This window comes from Aedes albopictus, chromosome 3 (assembly GCF_035046485.1).
Source record: "Aedes albopictus strain Foshan chromosome 3, AalbF5, whole genome shotgun sequence".
NCBI classification, from domain to species: domain Eukaryota; kingdom Metazoa; phylum Arthropoda; class Insecta; order Diptera; family Culicidae; genus Aedes; species Aedes albopictus.
In genome coordinates, this window is record NC_085138.1 from 402,665,980 (window position 1) to 402,685,896 (window position 19,917).

At 41.3% G+C, this 19,917-nt stretch overlaps 1 protein-coding gene across 1 annotated transcript in view; it reads left to right on the top strand.

The window, feature by feature from the left end:
• LOC109408989 (tyrosine kinase receptor Cad96Ca) overlaps positions 1 to 15,645 on the top strand; it is a 37,699-nt gene extending 22,054 nt beyond the window's left edge. The window contains exons 2-6 of the mRNA XM_019682393.3: positions 13,025 to 13,248; positions 13,333 to 14,121; positions 14,234 to 14,622; positions 14,686 to 14,791; positions 14,957 to 15,645. Of these exons, the coding sequence (XP_019537938.3) occupies positions 13,025 to 13,248; positions 13,333 to 14,121; positions 14,234 to 14,622; positions 14,686 to 14,791; positions 14,957 to 15,463 (2,015 nt within the window). The 3' untranslated portion in view covers positions 15,464 to 15,645. The remainder of the gene's footprint in view (positions 1 to 13,024; positions 13,249 to 13,332; positions 14,122 to 14,233; positions 14,623 to 14,685; positions 14,792 to 14,956) is intronic.
• The last annotated feature ends 4,272 nt before the right edge of the window (positions 15,646 to 19,917 follow it).

Sequence of the window (19,917 nt, forward strand, 5' to 3'; positions counted from 1 at the left end):
TCCCACTCGTGAAAACTATTCCAAAGGTGATCTAAATGCGCTATATATTATTTTACACATCACGAGAGCAGACAGGTGTTGTTCCAATTTTACAAGAAAATTATTCAAAGTAGAAAACTTATGCTAAAAATCGAAATGAGCTTCAATATTGAGAAAAAAATCTTCCTCACTTGTATTATGATAAACCTCACATAGGGTATTGGTTCCCTTATTAAGCATGTGGCTCCCATTTTCATCCTACGAAAAACAAAGGATTGAAGCGCTGTTTGTTTTGTTTCTTATTTTTGTATTTTTTGTTAGAAGTGAGCACCCATGAAAACAAAAAGAACGGAATCAATCGGTGCCGTAATCGCTTGTTTTCGAATAGGATGAATATGGGAGCGTGAGATTACTGATGGAACACATACCCTATAAGAAAGTATTCAAGAGCAGCAAAGAGTACACAGATCGAAAAAAGAGTGTAAAATTCTGTGACATACGATGCACATAATTGGAGCGTGGGATATAACAGAAGTTTACATGACGTATCATGTAAAAGTCATAAAATATCATGTGAACTTCCATTATATGTCATGTAATTCAGTATGACTCTGAGTGTTTACATGACATATAACACAAATTTACATGATACATCATGTAAACCATCATAACACTAAGTTTACATGACTAAAATGGAATCTACATTACGTGTAAATCTCATTATTTCTATCTGTGTAAATGAACTTGCATTGCATAGCAAGAACTGAGAAAGAAAAACAAGCTCAGGCTGGTTACATTCCATTGCGGGTTTTCACATTGTCAATATCATCCACCGGTCAGTGCAACACTGACTGCAATCTCAATCGGATTGTTTTCAACATCTCTCCGATGATGGTGCTATTGATATGGCACGTTTTTTCTACGTTCATTGAACTATACCTAATAGAGAGCTGCTGGATTCCTCCTATCACGGTGAAGACTTTCTCGGAATCGTGATCGAACGATCCGGTAGTGGTGATTGGTGCCTTATCGGGTTATTACTGGGTAACTTCTTTTAGTAGGCATGTTTGTTGGTTGAAAAAAAATCTTGAATAATTCAATGTTTTCTGTAAGAAGAGGTCACACAGTTATATTTCTATTTCATTTATTTAGTTTTACATCATATTAAAGATAAACCTGAATCAACAATATTTCTCCATAATACACCACCGTTTCGTGGCTGCTGCTCTGCCCTCCCCGCCTTCTTGTACCAACCGGATCATTCGCGAGCACCAACTTTGCAGGGTTGTTGTCCAGCATTCTTACAACATGCCCTGCCCACCGTATCCTTCCGGCTTTGGCCACCTTCTGGATGCTGGGTTCGCCGTAAAGTGCAGCGAGCTCGTGGTTCATCCTTCTCCGCCACACACCGTTCTCCTGCACACCGCCGAAGATCGTTCTTAGCACGCGTCGCTCGAAAACTCCGAGTGCTTGTAGGTCCTCCTCGAACATGGTCCATGGACCGAATTTTGTGAAAATCGTACCCCGGCTGCACAGTGGTCCAGATTTGAAAATACCTGGCAAAAATTGCGAAATCATAGTAGTCTGCTAGTTTTAGCCTATATTAATGTATTGGAACATGATTTAGCGCTCAATTTCATTTTAAAGCCATTTTCATTTTTTGTCGGTTTCTTCGAACAAAATCCGAACAAAAATGATGTTTTTCATACAATTTTACTATACACATATCATCATGGTGCTATTGTTTTGGCAGCTCTTGGCAGTTGCATTTTTTTTAACCGATTCTGCAGACATAAACGAGCATTTGAACGAAATCTCCCCGCGAGGAGTAGCGGGGAGCGATTTGAAGTCGAACTGTAAGAATTTCTCGTACTAATGACATGTAATGTCAATATTGAAGCCAAAAGTGTTATTTTGATCTGTTGCTCCATTGCAGATGTCTGATATACACAAGAACTCACAAATAAACTTTTGAAAGCGATTATATTACTTATATCAATAGACTTTTGTAGTGGTTGAACTTGTTTGTGTTCTTTATCAAAAATTCAGCACTTTTTCCATCAACAGCTATTCAGTGCTGTAACAAGATACAAAATCAATATTTCCAATTTTTTTAAATGCCAGTTAGTGCTCCTGGTATTATGGATGAATGCTCAATATACTGTCTCCCATATAAGACATGTTCAAAAATTGCCAGCTTTTCTCAAAATTGGACCTCTGTGGGCTGTTGAGCCTCCCAAGAGCGCCACCCAACTAACATTCAATGTGAATGTAAACGTCAACAAAGCTCTCTCAATACTACTTGAAACTAAGTTACTGTGCTGTACATACATATGAACAGAAGCTTCTATGCAAGCCTTATACCAATGAATCTGGCGAACTTCGTCAGCATGCACTATCTGAGCAAGCAGCTTCTATGCCACCAAATTGAAGCATTTTTCTCGGCTCTTAAGTAACCACCAACTTTGTAACATCTTTGAAAGTCGCCTTTTCAGCCTAGCTGTTAAATAAAGGAAAACAGCCCGTTTTGTTTTACACCAGTCAAGGCTTTACAATTGTGCCACAAGAAAACTAATCCAGCTTCATCTAGCTGAAAAAGTCAAACGCAATATGTTGACATTCAACCAGCTGTGTGGCTGCACCAACAGTTTCTTCATCACAGCTTGTAGCTGTAAGACTGTTCTATAAAAAGCAACACAGCGCTGCTGTTTCGTGTATTTGGCAACATTACAGAACATATTGTATAAAAGCAGCTGTTTTTTTTTTGGTGGGCACTCTTCTGGACTTGATTTAAAGTGCAATAAAAGCAACCCGAATGATTTCACAAAACTGAGAAGAATAAGGACTGTATCGGAAATTAACTATAAACATTCAAAATGCTCTATCTCGACGCACGGTTGGTCTTTTCATTCCGGTTCTTCTATGAAATCTTCACAATATAGTTAAGTTTAGAACAGCTTGAAGAAATTTGGAAAATGTTTAGTATTATTGAAAATATGGGTATATGAGTATACCACACAAAATAACAATCTGTACAAACAGTTTTTATTTTAAATTTTTTTAACGTTTCAAACATTTGTAACGAAAAAAAATTGTACGGGGAAAAATCTGGAAAATAATGATTATTACTAGCAGTTATGTACACAGAACATATCACTCAAAACCAACTTTTAAAATTCTTATTTTGGATAGAAAAATCTCCAACATTAAGAATATGGTCTATCCCAAAAAAACACCTACTTTTTGGTCGAACTTTGACGCTCTGTTTTAAATATCTTTAGAGGTTATAAAATTCCGTTCTCTGGTAAAATAACCTCTTCAATAGATTTAAATACACACCCAATCGAAAAAAATGCTAATTTTCAACTTTATGTATTTTTTATTGCGTAATCGTTCTTTGAAGACGCATAAAAAAGAGGTCCTCGAAAAATGGCCTTTTTTTCATTTTTAAGAATTGCTCTAAACTGCGGAGGGAATTTTACTTGATAAAAATAATTTTCCTATATCATGAGCATTCTGGAAAAGAATATACTTGCGCAAAAATAAGAGAAAAAATTGAATACTTTCCCACAGTTTTCGCAATTTTAAATTTTTAGGAGGTGTCCAAAATTTTAAAAACACTTGTGGAATCTTTGAGATAAAAGTCCAAGTTAAATGATTATTTTTTGAAAATCAGAACTGCCATTCTTTATTAAGGAGATTTATGTAGTATCTCCAAAAATAAATGGATTGGGAGGCTTCGACTGAATGGGATAGTTATGCTACGTAACCGGCTAAGCAGTCTCTTGATGAAATCAAACGATGTTATTTGACTTTGCCCAACGTTTCGACCACTTTTTTGGTCTTCTTCAGGGGTTCTGGAAGGTTTATTATATAGTTTTTGTACTTTGGAAATTATTAAATCTAACTTACAATCGGTATTATCGTTCTTCGTCAAATTTTCTACACTGAACTGTCGGGGTCTGATTAATTATGTTGTACATCGAGCTAAAACAAACATACATGCAAACATTAATTTCTTGGTCAAAGTTTACAAATTGGTTTGGACGTTACGTGGTGAATTAGTGATTCTCGTAGCTAATTTCTAATTTTTCGTCACTAATTTTTCCACTTATTTTAGGCACTGTCTAACTTTCTGTTTTGCAACTGTGAAATTGAAAATGGTGGGTTTGGTCTCTCTTTTAACGTCTATGAAGCTTTTCTCCAATAGTGTGAAGGATGGCTGCGTACGTTGTGCTTAAGCCACAAACGTCGGTGCGATGATTCACAGTGTTGGGTGTATTTGTGATGTGGCACATCTCTAAAAAGGGGAGATTGTGTGTTTTATCACTTCTGTCAATTACTTGTGTGTTGTCTAAGTCGAATCTATGAAAGAATATGCTCTATGCCAAACTAAACTTGCCAACATGTTGAGTAGAAAAGCTTTCCTACTAACATGCAGGAGGAAAGGCCTTTTCCCTTCGCACATAACAAAAGCTGTGAAATGCACGAATGAGCTGTTGGCGGAGAATGGTCCCTACGTAAATAAGCTCGAAAGGATCATGTCCAAGTTTAAAAAGTCCATTTTGAACCTCGAGATAAAACAAACATTCCACAAAATTGGTACCCTCCACCAAAGCGCACAGGAAGTTCTACCACGAATGTACCAATACGTCAGCCGAAAAACAGTCAATCAGTTCATTGATGCACAAGATGTAGCCTTCCGGAAGCACTTGGACAAAAAGAAGAAGTCGACATCGCGAAAACTACGGAACATCATCAATGAACACACGCAACAACGGAATGGCATCGTATACAACGACAGCGCAATCTTCAATGCAACAACAGTGAGCGTCCCAAATGAGACACTGCATATGCTGAGCCTCGCTCCAAAATTCGCACTACCGGCGACGGACCTGAAGCAAGTACCGCTATACCATGTCATGGCAGACGTTGAAGGTATACTGAAAACCAGCACCGACGTCGAACTCCAAAATCGAAACCGATGTCAAGTAGTGAACGCAATTACGAATTATGCGCACGGGTTCTACAACATAGTCAGACCCCACGACCCAGTGGTGCGCTTCTGCCAATCAGCGAGAAAGTCAACGGCCAACTTCCAAAAACGTAATCCAGACATCTGTATCCTGTCAGCAGACAAAGGAAACCGTACAACTATAATGTACAGGGAGGACTACAACATGAAGATGCAAGCGCTGATAGAAGATGACCAGACATACCAAGCAATTAATAGGGATCCAACAACACGCTTCCAGACCAAAAACAACAGCTTCGTAAAAAGGTTAAAGGATCTGAAGCTCATAGACTACAAGACAGCACGAATACTCACCAGATACGATTCCGTCTGCCCGAGGATCTACGGACAACCGAAGGCACACAAGCACAACCTGCCACTCCGACCGGTAATACCGAATGTAACGGCGCCAACATACATGCTAGCGAAATTTGTTGCAGAAATCCTCCAATGGTCATTGAAGAGCAAATTCAGCACCCCAAGTTCGTTCGAATTCTGCAAGGACATCAACGGAACAATATTGCCAGAAGGATACATCATGATATCTTTGGATGTCGTGTCTCTATTCACTAATGTCCCCCGAGAATTAGTGAAGCAATGCATAAAGGACCGTTGGACAGAGATAGATACCGAAATCAATCAAAGCTTATTCATGGAATTGGTTGATTTCTGTATGGAGGCAAGCTACTTCCGGTATGATGGACGCTACTATGTACAAACGTTTGGTACGGCGATGGGTAGCCCCCTATCTCCAATACTCGCCGAAATAGCATTGGATTCGGTAATCGAAAAAGCTATGAGCTCCCTCCCCTTCCCCGTCCCGATACTGAAAAAGTATGTAGACGACATATTTCTGGCAGTACCCAGTGATGCGATAGATCACGTACTGCAGGAGTTCAACCGGCACGAAGAAAGGTTGCAATTCACGGTAGAAGTAGAAGAGGAGTGCAAGCTACCATATCTGGACATGACAGTGATCAGGAATAGCGACCAAACCCTGTCCACTGAATGGTATTCAAAACCGATTGCCTCAGGAAGGATGTTAAATTGGCACTCCTTCCACCTACCGAAATACAAACTTAATGTGGCCAACAACTTCATCCACCGGGTGAGTGCGTTATCACCGAACTGGAACCAGGCAACAACGAAGACGGTCATCATCCAACAACTCACCAAGAACAACTACCCCCGAACATTGATCAACAGATTGATCAGTCTATACAACTCCCGGAACAACAGTAGGCAACACCAGAGAACAACCATAGCCGAAACTCCATCAGCACCGTCCGTATCCGAACTTGAAGAGGTCAGGCCAAGTCTCGGGCCAGGCAATCCAGCATCCAGCATCGAACCAAACGAAGTAGAGGAATCCAACAGCGCTCAACTGCAAATTGCGTCCGATCACCACCAGATTGAAGACATCTCCAACATCGATGAGCAACAACAAAAATCGTACCGCTCCATTCCATACGTTCACGGTCTGTCAGAACGGATCATAAACATACTGGCTCACGACTATGCTGATATCACGATCACATGCAGACAATATTCGACGGTAAAGAGTTTCCACACTAGGGTAAAAGATCCTGTAAACAAAACAGAGCAGAGTAATATCATATACAGAATTCAATGCAAAGATTGCCCCCAATCGTATGTAGGAATGACTCAAAACAAACTCAAAACAAGACTGTATGGACACAAGACGCACATCAACAAATTAGAACACCTATTAGAATCAGGGCATACAAACACAGACACAGAAATGATAGCATTAAGAGAGAAAACAGCATTAATCGAACATTGTATTGACCACAACCATAGATTCGACTTAGACAACACACAAGTAATTGACAGAAGTGATAAAACACACAATCTCCCCTTTTTAGAGATGTGCCACATCACAAATACACCCAACACTGTGAATCATCGCACCGAAGTTTGTGGCTTAAGCACAACGTACGCAGCCATCCTTCACACTATTGGAGAAAAGCTTCATAGACGTTAAAAGAGAGACCAAACCTACCATTTTCAATTTCACAGTTGCAAAACAGAAAGTTAGACAGTGCCTAAAATAAGTGGAAAAATTAGTGACGAAAAATTAGAAATTAGCTACGAGAATCACTAATTCACCACGTAACGTCCAAACCAATTTGTAAACTTTGACCAAGAAATTAATGTTTGCATGTATGTTTGTTTTAGCTCGATGTACAACATAATTAATCAGACCCCGACAGTTCAGTGTAGAAAATTTGACGAAGAACGATAATACCGATTGTAAGTTAGATTTAATAATTTCCAAAGTACAAAAACTATATAATAAACCTTCCAGAACCCCTGAAGAAGACCAAAAAAGTGGTCGAAACGTTGGGCAAAGTCAAATAACATCGTTTGATTTCATCAAGAGACTGCTTAGCCGGTTACGTAGCATAACTATCCAAAAATAAAGTTATGTTTATTTCGAACAGATTATTTTTCAGGCAATTGAGAACATTTAAAGTTAATTTCCGATACAGTCAGCTGTAAAGTAGGGAAGTAGAACCAATTAGGCAGGGCTCCTATTTTGGGCATTTTTCTGCTATAACTCAGCTAATTTTGAGCCAATGGATCACTAAAATAACTAAAACGGCCGCAATGAAATGAACAGAGAGCGCCACCGTTGCCTTGTGTGTTTGACATAACTCGACTGCTGTCACGATGTTAATGTTCATATACGATAGCGCCTTTGTTTACATGCGGTGAACGAAAGAAAAGCTTGCTTCATTGATCCATTGACACAATTTTTGGAACGCGGTGAGATAGGTAGAGTATCTAACCGTGCACTAAATTTCAAGTCAATTGGTTTCGAATTGACTGAGTTAAAGCGAAAAGTGCCCAAAATACCGGCCACTGCCCAAGTGGCTCGCTACCCTATTTGTGTTGCAGCTACAGTACTGGATGAAATAAACTGCGCATTGGCTGTTTTTCATACAAAATGCTAAGGTTTGGGGAGTCCAATCTCAGCTTCTAGTGCACCGATTGATCTCGAATTAATGTAATGAATTGCTGTTTTCTAGGTGTATTCAGCAGTTGTTTTGAGAAAATATGAGTTTACTTTGTGTTGCAATGCAATGCAATCAGTACGAGAACCCTACAAATGTGAATTAAAATAACTGAGAGTTTTCACATTATTTTATGCGGTGTAGTATTTGGGAAATAAATGTTAGATTCATGCAAAACTAAAAATGCATGCATATCAGTTCTAGGTGCATGAAAAAGAAATAATACTCTCGTCTTTTGAGAATGCTAGTAGCATATTTATGGGATAGCGAATGTATTGTATTGGATAATCGATCGTTTACAATGAATGTGGTTAAAATTTCACGTTTGTCTGTGATGTTATTTTAAAGTGAATAGATTCTGATAGGTTGATCGCAAGTATCTACATATTCAATAGTTTTGATTTGCAAGCGATGTTTTCTCATATTGAACTGTTTTGTTCGAATTTTAGTGTTTGGCTCAATGTCACCCCCTATAATGGGTGAAATTAAACCAATTTCAATTAGGCTATATCATTGTCAAAATTAAAGTTGAAGCATTAATACTTTAAACAATCCTAAATCATATAAAAATTAACGTGTCTACCGAATTCAACATTGATTTAGAGCTAGTAATATTGTTGTAACGTCCTACAAAGAGATAGACTATGCAATTTTGGCCCAATGACACCCCACTGACGGTATGTTGTTTATTAGCTTTAATTATCACCTACATGGCTTTTCGCATTATGCGTTTTACACAGTGTCCTCTGTGTGTCTTCGCCTCTGGCGAATTGGTTTTCATCGCTGCTGTTATTTTCTTGTGTTGTGATTGTAAAAGTAGTATACTAGTAGTAGTATCATATATGATCATGCCTAGTTTGGGTAGTGTCTATAAACAGAACTTTAGTCCAAGAACCTTACTTTTGTAGAGGGGAGGGGGTTCTATCTAGGTGTCGTAGCTTTACTTAACACCTATATGGTTTCGCATTATGCGTTTTACCCGATGTTTGCTGCTTTCAGTAAAAATGAAATGGCAATCTCGCGTGTCATACCTCGAGCGGCAGTTAACCTTCTCTGATGATTTCCTAGAATGCACTAAATCGCTTTTCTCCTTTTATATCTCCAAAATGTGAATACTTTAAATATGTTTTGATAAAACTGCTTGCTATTCTCCAAATCTTGGTGGGATTATACTGTCAAGTTTATTCCGAGAGTGGATAATGTATCGTATGAAGATCAGACCTATTAGTTTAACCTCTTTCTTCTGAAATGGTTAGAACGCTTTGTCGAGAATTAAATCCGTGATGTTGTTCTAACAAACATGTCTCTTCATGTGAACCAACATGCTTATTAAAATGGAAAGTCCACTGTGACTCGTCTACACAGTGTTGCTTACGATATAAAGAAAGCATTCACTCGAAAGCAATTTTGTTTGGGTGTTTTCTTGCATTTCCAAGATACTGTTGAACATGTACATTTCGATTCCATATTGGAAGCCACGCGGATTTTCCTGTTTATCTTTGGCCATGATAGGAGCGGACCTAGTGTGGTGGTTATATCACCTGACTATCACGCCGAGGACCTGAGATCGAATCCCACTCCCGACAAACTCACAAAATGTGGGTTCTTCCTTCGGAAGGGAAGCAAAACGTGGATCCTGAGATAAACTAGCTTAGGGCTAAAAATCTCGTTAATATAGATAGAAAAAAGCCCACGCCAACAGGCTGCTTCATTTGTATATCTTAACTGAGAATCCGACTATGGAACCACGTGTTATTTGATAAGTAATTATCCAGTTTTTACGCAACTGCGTTTCCAAGTACTCGGTAAACACTTGATTAAGTGAAACTGACCTAAGAAGCCTGAATCTTCAGGATGTTCTGTTGTTCTGGACCCATTGTGATAAGTAGATATAGGCTTTATGCGTTTTCTACTGTGCCCTTTTCAGAGCGCTATTTGAACCCGTTGTGGTACGCTTATGCGATTATGTCGATCCTATTCCCTATTACCTTCCTTTTCCCTATCCCATCCCTTATTCCTCTCTTCCCTCTCCCTCAGGTAAATGATGAATAGGCTCGTATTCATGGAGATGGCACAAATTTTCCAAATTGAGGAGAACGTGCCTCTGGAGCCGACCTACTGATAGCATGACTCCCAGATTTTTTTTCACTTTTCTCAATCGTGCATTTCAAGGGGTTTCAGGGGCGTTCCAAGGATGTTCTGAGGGTGTTCCAAAAAGCATCAGGGACAATCAATGGGTTTTCAATGGGTTTCAAGGGTGTTCCAGAGAGAACCAGAAAATTAAGGGGACCTTTGGAGTATTTCAGGGTCTTTAAGAAGGTTCAGCAGCGATCCAGGGGTTTCGGGGGCATTTCAGAGAGTTAAGGTAGTCCCAGGAGTGTACCAGGGGCTTTAAAAGGCGTTCTTTTCTTTAATCATGCTTGCTTCTAGCCATGTCGGTCAACCAGAGCTCTTTTCAAATGAGAAACGTTTCCTTGTTATATGAGTAAATTGTCACTCAAATGACTATAGTTATAGCTGGACACAAAACCAGAGCTGCGTATTATCAGTCATGTCAGTTGACTACAGGTATTGCACCACGTTCACAGTCACTGTAGGTCGATAATAGCAAGGTGATAATGATGGGCAACGACTTGAAATTGACCCGTACGCTATCATTGCAACTAATGTGATATTTTGGAGGTTTTAGCCAAAAGTCACACTTTTTAATGACGTATCGTACTTGTTATTTTATACCACTCACATATCTAAATATAATCCAGGTACCTGAATCTTTATTAAAATTTTTAAACAAATTCTAAAGATGTAATGGAAAAAATTAAGACTTAGTGACGGTGATTCAACAGAGCGAGTAGTGACTTGGATCGTAGTCGGCCCATCAAAAACGACAATTTCTTAACCCTTTCCTTCCCACGACTTTGAACGACTATTTCTATGCCAAGAAAGCGTTTCCGAAAAAAGTGCTTGAACAAAAGTTATTGCAAATTGGTCAAATTTTTCGAAATCAACGAAAAAAATTTTAGTTGTAAATCAATAGTATTTTGATTGTTTATCAATAGTTCCACTATTGAAACAAGTAGTTGGGAGTTGGGTTTGTCTAATGGGATTACAATCATATTCTAAAAGCTGTTGCATCATATTCATCTGATTTCGTTTGTCTCGAGTTCGTCGAAAATCGATGGTGCTCTAGAGCAACCATGGGAAGTAGAGGGTTAAGCATTGATTGCGACATCGCATAACTCTGCACAAAAACACGAAAAAACCCGAAAAATATTCCAATATAATGAAAAATTATCGGATGTCGGGTCAAACTTCATTGAATGTTGGACCCACATCAGATAACTGTTGGGTCTATTTGTTCTATTTGGCAAAATAAAAACAGGTCAATGATAGGTTTATGTCGGGTTATACGTCATCAATCACGTTTGAACCGTTCAACATTTAGGATGAGCTAGCCTAAGGAAGCAGTTAATATTTGGGTTCCAGACTTCTGATACAAAGGTTCTATTTTCCCTTAGAAAATGGAATTTCAAATTCAAAGGGAAGTATAAGAAATAAGTGGACCTAAACGTTCACAGGATATTTTTAACTAAAGTGGAACTACGTACGGAAAACAAAAATTTCAGTACTAATCGTTCAACTATTGGTGATTACTCTAATCGTATTTTTCTAGCCGGCTGCCTTTTGTTCACAGCATAAGTTGCGTTCAAAGCTGGAGTTTTGTATGGAATTTTTAATCCTAAGGTTTCAATACACAGATCGAAAAAAGAGTGTAAAATCCTGTGACATACGATGCACATAATTGGAGCGTGGGATATCACAGAAGTTTACACGACATAGCATGTAAAAGTCATAAAATATCATGTAAACTTCCATTATATGTCATGTAATTCAGCATGACTCTGAGAGTTCACATGACATGTAACACAAATTTACATCATATATCATGTAAACCATCATAAGAATAAGTTTACATGACTAAATTGAAGTTAACATGACGTGTAAATCTTATTATTTTTATTTGCACACACAGAAAAAAATATTCATGTAAAATTCAGCGAGAAATCATGCACATAAAGGGAATGCTAGAGTTGGTGCATATTTACATGAGATATCATGTAAAATTACGTTACAATCGTGTAAATTTCCGCTAATAGTCTCGTAACCGGTTGGAGTCCATGATGGTTTACGCGATGTTTGGCGGAAATTTACACGATGGTAATGTAATTTTACATTATATCTAATGTAAAAGTGCACTAACTCTAGCATTCCCTTTATGTGCATGATTTCTCGCTGAATTTTAATTACATATTTTTTTCTGTGCAGATCGAAAAAAGAGTGTAAAATTTTGTGACATATGATGCACATAATTGGAGCGTGGGATATCATAGAAGTTTACATGACATATCATGTAAAGTTCATGAAATATCATGTAAACTTCCATTATATGTCATGTAATTCAGCATGACTCTGAGAGTTTACATGACATATAACACAAATTTACATGATATAACATGTAAGCCATCATAACATTAAGTTTGCATGAGTAAAATGAAGTTTACATGACGTGTAAATCTCATTATTTTTATCTGTGTGTGTACGAGGCGTTTACAGTTTGATGTCCCTGTTAAGGAACGATTCTTATATCTGCTAGTTGATTTTTGCCCAAAATGAGCTAATAATAGGCCATCAAAATGTGATTGCTGGGGTCTCATGGTGCTTCATAACTGCAGAGTACTAAATGTGCATTAAACTTAGGGAAACGTTTACACGTTTAAAAAAAAGTACATTTAACACAAAATTTAAACTTAAAATACACACAATGCTACGGTGGCGCTATCTGTTTATTCCATAGCGACCGATTCTGTTATTTTAGTGATCCATTGATAATTTTCTAAACTGGTCCAACCATCATCATTTACCCTATATCAAACTTCGTTACATGACTAGCAATGAACCCTACCTAATAAGCGATGCATTTCTCGATTTTCAGATTCACAAGAACTGAACACCCCACCTGTGATAGTGGTTGACCGCAACTGGCGAATACGAGAGAACACCACAGTCAACACACTTATTACCCAGGTCCGAGCGGAGGACAGCGACAACGATGAGCTGGAGTTTGGCTTGGACCCGTTGGGACCTGGTCAGCTGCAACCATTTGTGATCGATCCCAACACCGGGTCAGTTTATCTCAATGAAAGCATTGAGGGAAAGGTAAGATCCTTGCTATACTTAAGTTTAGTTTATTATAGTATACTTATAACTGTATGTTGTGCTACAATATTGAAATTCTTCCAGGCTGGGCAGAACTTCTTCGTATACGTGACCGTCACTGACGGTCTGGTAACATCTAAAAACGAGGTCTACGTCAACATTCTAAGTCAAAATGCCACCGGTCTCTATAAGACCCGAGGGCCACAATTTACCCCTAACATCAACAGTATCCGAAAAATTCTGCCACCAGGGTTCAACCTTCCTCCTGGCTTCAGCTCGATTCCACAAGCTCCACCACCGCCTCCACCGATCCCTCCAAGGCCAACTCAACCGCTGGTCATCAACCAACCGCCCGTTGATGACCCTACATCCACCACAAAACAGACCAAAACCTACCCGGATCGTCCGGGCTCCAGTACCGAAACGCCGGTGGTGGCCACAACCAACAGTACCATCACCAAACTCACTCCGTTGTCTACGGCCAGCTCGGCGATACCCGAGACCACCACAGTGCCAACTTCAGTCCACACCACCCCGGTCCGGACGAAACCCGGCGCAGCAGGAGAACCGCACCCACTGGCCTCATTCGTGCCCATCATCGTTTCCGTGGCGGCCATCTTCCTGACGGCCGGTCTGATCGCGGTCTGTGTCTTCCGGAAGTATCTGTGCGCCATCAGCAAAACGTTGAAGAAGAAGAAGAAAATCGACAAAGCCAAAAACTCAAACCAAAGCAATCTCAGTAGCAATATCGCCTCGAGTACGACGGCCGAGGACAGCCGGAACTCGATCGGCATGAACCACTGGAGCGGCCCAATGGCATTCAGCAACCGGTACACGTCACCGTGGGATCGGGACCAGAATGCGCACATGCAGGTGAGTGTACTAATTTTCATATCAAAAATAACTTTCCTACAGCATTTCGTACAACTGAAACGAGTGATTTCAACGACACTGTAAACGACGAACTCTTGATTCTTGCTTCCAGGTCACATCGCAACTATCGACAGCCAGTTCGAACACCTCCGGTATGAACGGCGGACCGAAGGACCGGTGGGAATTCCCGCGGCACCGACTGAAAGTGTTCAACATCCTCGGCGAGGGTGCCTTCGGGCAGGTTTGGCGCTGCGAAGCCACCGACATCGACGGCAAGGATGGCATCTCGGTGACGGCCGTCAAAACGCTGAAGGAGAACGCCAGCGACGCCGAACGAAACGATCTGCTGTCGGAGCTTCAGGTGCTGAAGTCTCTCGAACCGCACGTCAACGTGGTCCGTCTGCTCGGCTGTTGCACCGAGAAGGACCCCATCTTCGTGATACTCGAATACGTCAACATGGGCAAACTGCAGACGTTCCTGAGGAACTCCCGGGTGGAGAAGTAGGATTTTAGGAGGTTGTGAGTGTGTTGGGATTCAAATAATTCGCTTGTTTTCTATTACAGACACTACGGCAACACCCATGGAAAGTCGAAGATACTAACGTCAGGAGATCTGACGTCCTTCATGTACCAAGTCGCTCGAGGAATGGATTTCCTAACTTCGCGAGGGGTGAGTTATTTCACGGTTTAGCAATGCTTTTGTCCGATTTTTTATTTCACTTTCTCCATGATCAAAGTTGTTAAATCTTAAGTTAAACATCCTATCAATAGCTGGACAAAAGTGCTGTTGAACCGTGTTACTGGAACCAACTGTTTGAATCTTGTTCTTTCGTAGATCATCCATCGTGACTTGGCCGCACGTAACATTCTCATCACCGACGATCACACCTGCAAGGTGGCTGATTTCGGATTTGCCCGGGACATCGTAACCTCCAAGGTGTACGAACGGAAGAGCGAAGGACGGCTGCCAATCCGGTGGATGGCAACCGAGTCCCTGTACGACAACATCTTCACCGTCAAGTCGGACATCTGGAGCTTCGGCATCCTAATGTGGGAGATTGTAACGCTAGGATCAACGCCCTACCCGGGCATAGCCGCAGCGGATGTGATGCGGAAGGTGCGCGATGGCTACCGGCTGGAGAAGCCGGAACACTGCCGACGAGAGCTGTACAACATAATGTTCTACTGCTGGGCCAAGGACCCGAACGAGAGACCTGATTTCCCCGAGGTGGTGACCATGCTCGACCGACTGCTCCAAACGGAGACCGATTACATCGAGCTGGAACGGTTCCCCGATCACAACTACTACAATATGCTCAACATGAGCGGGGAGAAGCTGTAAGGGTGTACGAAATGCGACACATTGTAAATTGTCTTAAAATTGTGATAAGTATTCTTGTCTTGAAGTCAAGTATTTATGAAATGCCGAGCATGTTGCGCGAGTGAAATGCTAGGAATGTAGTGTTTTCAAGAAAATCTGTAAATACGTACGTTAATAAAGCTTTCGAACAAATTGTCTTAATGTTTATGTGTTATAAACCATGTCTGAAGATAGATGAACGAACAGCCTTAGCGATAAGTACTTGATGGGGAAGTTGCTGTTTTCCACCGGTTGAATGCTCATCACAGCTCATCGTTTGTATTCACGCAAAAACGGTTACGATCAAAAATGTGTTCGGCCTGCACATTTTTAGTAAACATCCATGCCGCACATAGAATGGGCTCGTGCACTTACATTGGGGGGAGGGGTGGTTTAACCCCCAAACCCCCCCCCCCATTACCGACGCTTCATTAGGCGCCCCTCCGCCTTTTGCCGAAATTTAAAAAAAAAACCCTCGCTTGGTGCCACTTCAGTGCACGGGCCTGCCACTGATAGTTCTACCAGCTCCCAAGTGTTGCTCTCGATCTGGGCCTGGTATTCGTCGTTTATCGCTTTCTTCCACAGTTTCACTTTAGGTCCCTTCAATGCACAATGGGAAAAAATAGGTATAAAACGCGAATAAATTCATTATCTCTGCTCGGAGTGGATGGATTTGAATGAAATTTTGACACAAACTGCAAAAAACTCTACAGTTTCAGAGCGCGGGGTAAAACAAGCTCAATAACTGATTTCCAGCATCGTGCGGCAAATAACACCCTCCTTATCTGAAACTGTAGAGTTTTTTGCAGTTTGTGTCAAAATTTCATTCAAATCCATCCACTCCGAGCAGAGATAATGAATTTATTCGCGATTTATACCTATTTTTTCCCACTGTGCAATGCTTTGGACGAGGTACGTGAATCACCACCGGTTGGCGGTTGACGTCTCGCCGCAGGCCGGCAAGCTGAGCTGCGGGCCCAGGCAGGCCGATTACACTGCTAACATCCACGTTTTCATCGAGTCTGATGGTCTGAAAATTGATCGCAAGGAAGTCCTCTACTCGGAAAGAAAAAATCTAACTGGTAAATAGCGATCTCGTCCGCTGCGCCTCAGTGCCTGTGACAGGGGCAAATTTGAAGATTGGGTCAAAGAAATACTCACCTTCAGAGCTTGTTCTTCCGCAGGCACCTGGTCATCTTCGACGTGTCTTGCTGTGTGCTTCCGGTTCGGACACCGCTGGTACCAGAAGGGAATGGATCACCCAGATACAGTCTTACGACTTTTCGTTCCGGTTCTGCATACCGTATTACCCCGCTAATACGACACGGACTGTTGTCGAATAACCGGGGTAAACTTTTAATTCGACAAACTGGTCACCCTACACGACCATGCTCATTGAAATTTGGCAACTCTATTTTTGTTTTTGTTTTGATTTCCGGATTTGTTATGGAGCATAATTTTAACAGATATTGTGGTGGTTCGAATGAAAAACTCACTCTTTCTACGATTGTTACCATCCTTAGTTCATTCCGGTTGGTCTACAGGCGGTTTGGGTGTCGAATAGCAGCAACTCAGAACTTCCGGAATTAGCTTCTGCAAGAGGAGCTGCAGCGGGTGTGAGTATAAGCGCAATATCAAACTGTTTTGCATTTGCAGTGTACATCGCTGTGACATTTGAACTCTTTTTAATTCGACATGTGTCGAATAAGCGGGGTACGAATTAAAAAGTGTCGTATTAAAACGTGTCGAACCAGCGGGGTAAGACGGAACTACATGCTTTTAGAAAGTTTTTCTCCTGCTTCTTTAACGAAGGTAACATCTCTCTCTTGATGATCTTCGATTTCAGTTCCCACAAACGATATGCTTTTGTATCCTCGTCGAAACCGGTGAGAATGCACTCCAACTAAATTCGTACGCTTTGGAATCCCACTTTTTAGCTTCGGAACCAAAAACTTTGAACCAAAAACTTGTAAGTGTGCCAGGTTTAGCTTCCTTTCGTTCCAAACTTCCTCTGGTGTCGCTGAATGACACCAAATGGTTTGGTGACGGATTCCCAGACGTTTCAAATGGTCCTCCAGTTTCCGGTTCGTATCGTCTACAGCTTCTTCCCAACCGCTACGATTTGACTTCCATCGGACCACAGATATCCGAATGGACCACCTCGAGTAGGTCCGGCGCTGGTGAACCGGATTTGCTAAACGGCAAACGTGTCTGCTTACCCTTAGCACATACCTTGAACTTATCGTTTGTCGGAGGTGGCTCTGCGTATTCGATTCCGGAAACCAAGCCACGCTTCATCCTTAGTAGACTGTCGTAGTTGATGTGGCCAAGCCTCTTGTGCCACAGAGCAGCAGTTCCATTCGACGCAGATGCCAGTGCTCGCGAAGACTGCACCAGGTCCAGCTTGAACAGGCCACGGAGAGTAAATTCGTGGACAAATCCGGGATTACCTGCACTTCATTCACCGTGATTGCTGGTTCGTCCGTCGGGGCAGCAGGCGGGCTTAAACTTCATGCTTTTCCATGGAGTTGTTGGTTGTCAAGGAGGTTATTATGAGTTTTCTCAACAGACCGACTTTCCGGGTCAATCCAGAGTCCTCGAATGCTGCTTCCAACTTCGACCACGCCTTCCATGCGGACTTCGCTTCCCTTACATGCACGTAGTTCACCGGATCGAGCAAAAGGATAATTTTCGGTTCTGGTTCTATCGGCATTTGGCGCTGGCTTCACGACTCCCCACAAATCTTTCAGTTCCAGGAACGTTTGTAGCGCAAATTTCCACGTTGACCAGTTCTCACGGCCAAGCAGAAGTTCAATTGCATGGATCCGATTCCGGGTAGCGTCTCCACTTCCGCCTTGTTGGGAATTCTCCACCGGGTTGACCATCTTGAAGTAAACTTGAACAGACTTTTTCTTGTGATTCTTGAAGTTTGAACTTTTTCTTGAATCTTGAAAAAAATATGTTCTTCACTATCCGAACTCTTTTGGTAGGATGTGGTGAGAGCCAGAGACCAAACTACTTCAGTTGGCAGTTGGAATAAGAATGATACATTTATTTTCTATACATACATATTTCATGTCTTAGGCAGTGTTGGTAAAAACTCAAATTCTCAAATCTCATGGTTGAGTTGTATCACGCGCGATTCTTGACTCGCTAAACTCACCGCCGAAAAAATCATGAATGAGTTGACTCATGATTTCACTCATTCCTTTATTTCTTGGTGTTCTTAATGTTTACATCGAAGTTTTTAGGATTGTATGATAAAACAAAAGCAAATCTAGCGTACAACAACATTGATTGCCGTTCAAATGTATTTGGATTCGTTTTACAAGCGAATGAGATTTCGGCGCTTGACTCGTGAGTGCGAGATTTTGCATGAAATTCTCACGCGTGAGAAAACGATTCAGAATCGCGTGCGAGTTTGCTCACGCAGGAGCGGTTCATGAGTGTGCTTTGAGTGTGAGTTTACCAACACTGGTCTTAGGTACTAAGACTCATAGTTTGTCGTCTAATTCCGACAAAAACTCGCTTCATCTGCTTCCCGTTCACTATGTAGCAAACTCCACATTTTGCCTTATCGCCTTTGGCCTAGCGTATCTCTTGGATAGCTAGCACGTTCACGCCGACATTTTCAGTTCACGATCCTGAAGCCCAACACGTGCGGGTTCATTCAAAATTTTCACGTTTCAAGATTCGATTACAGCCAAATTACAGCATTTTATACTCAGCCGCTGGATGTCAGAACAGACACTAGTCCTGTTCAACGACGTAGGTTGAATTTGCTCGAAGTTACTGCATCCTACTCTTACACGTTTGTTGACTAATGGGTAAGAGCAACTTCGAGCAAGTTCAACCTGCGTCGTTGAACAGAACTACTGTTTGAGCCGCACCACTTTTACGAACATATGCTCTCATCGTACCTCCTCAATCTAGTCCTCAATCTAGCAGAAGCAAAAGCAGAAGTAAGCAGGCTGTACCACCATCTAAGCACCCAATGCTTAGCTGACGTTCGCTGCCATGCATTGACCTATGGAAGCATGGAGTATGAACTTATAAGATAAAGAACTATGTTGGAAGCTCCTTTCAGGTTTCAGAAGGCCGGCTCCAGAGGCACGTTATGCTCCATTTGGGATATTGGTGCCATCAGCTCCTCCTAGGTTGGCGACTGATTTAACAGTGTCACCTAGCGAAAAAATCTAAAACTTTTCATTTCTGCGTACGTTTAGCCAGGTTTTCCCATACAAAATTCAGGCTCGTTGAGCGCTTTCTTAAACTCAATCAATTTCGCTTTAAGTTTGACTGTAGAATGTGGGAGTCGAAAACAACAGCTTTGTGTATTTATATAAGTGTGGGCCACTCTGGCTTTTGGCGTTCTTGTCAAATATGATTAGACCAAGTTTAGATCCCCAGCCGTGGTTCTAATAGCAGTGTTGACA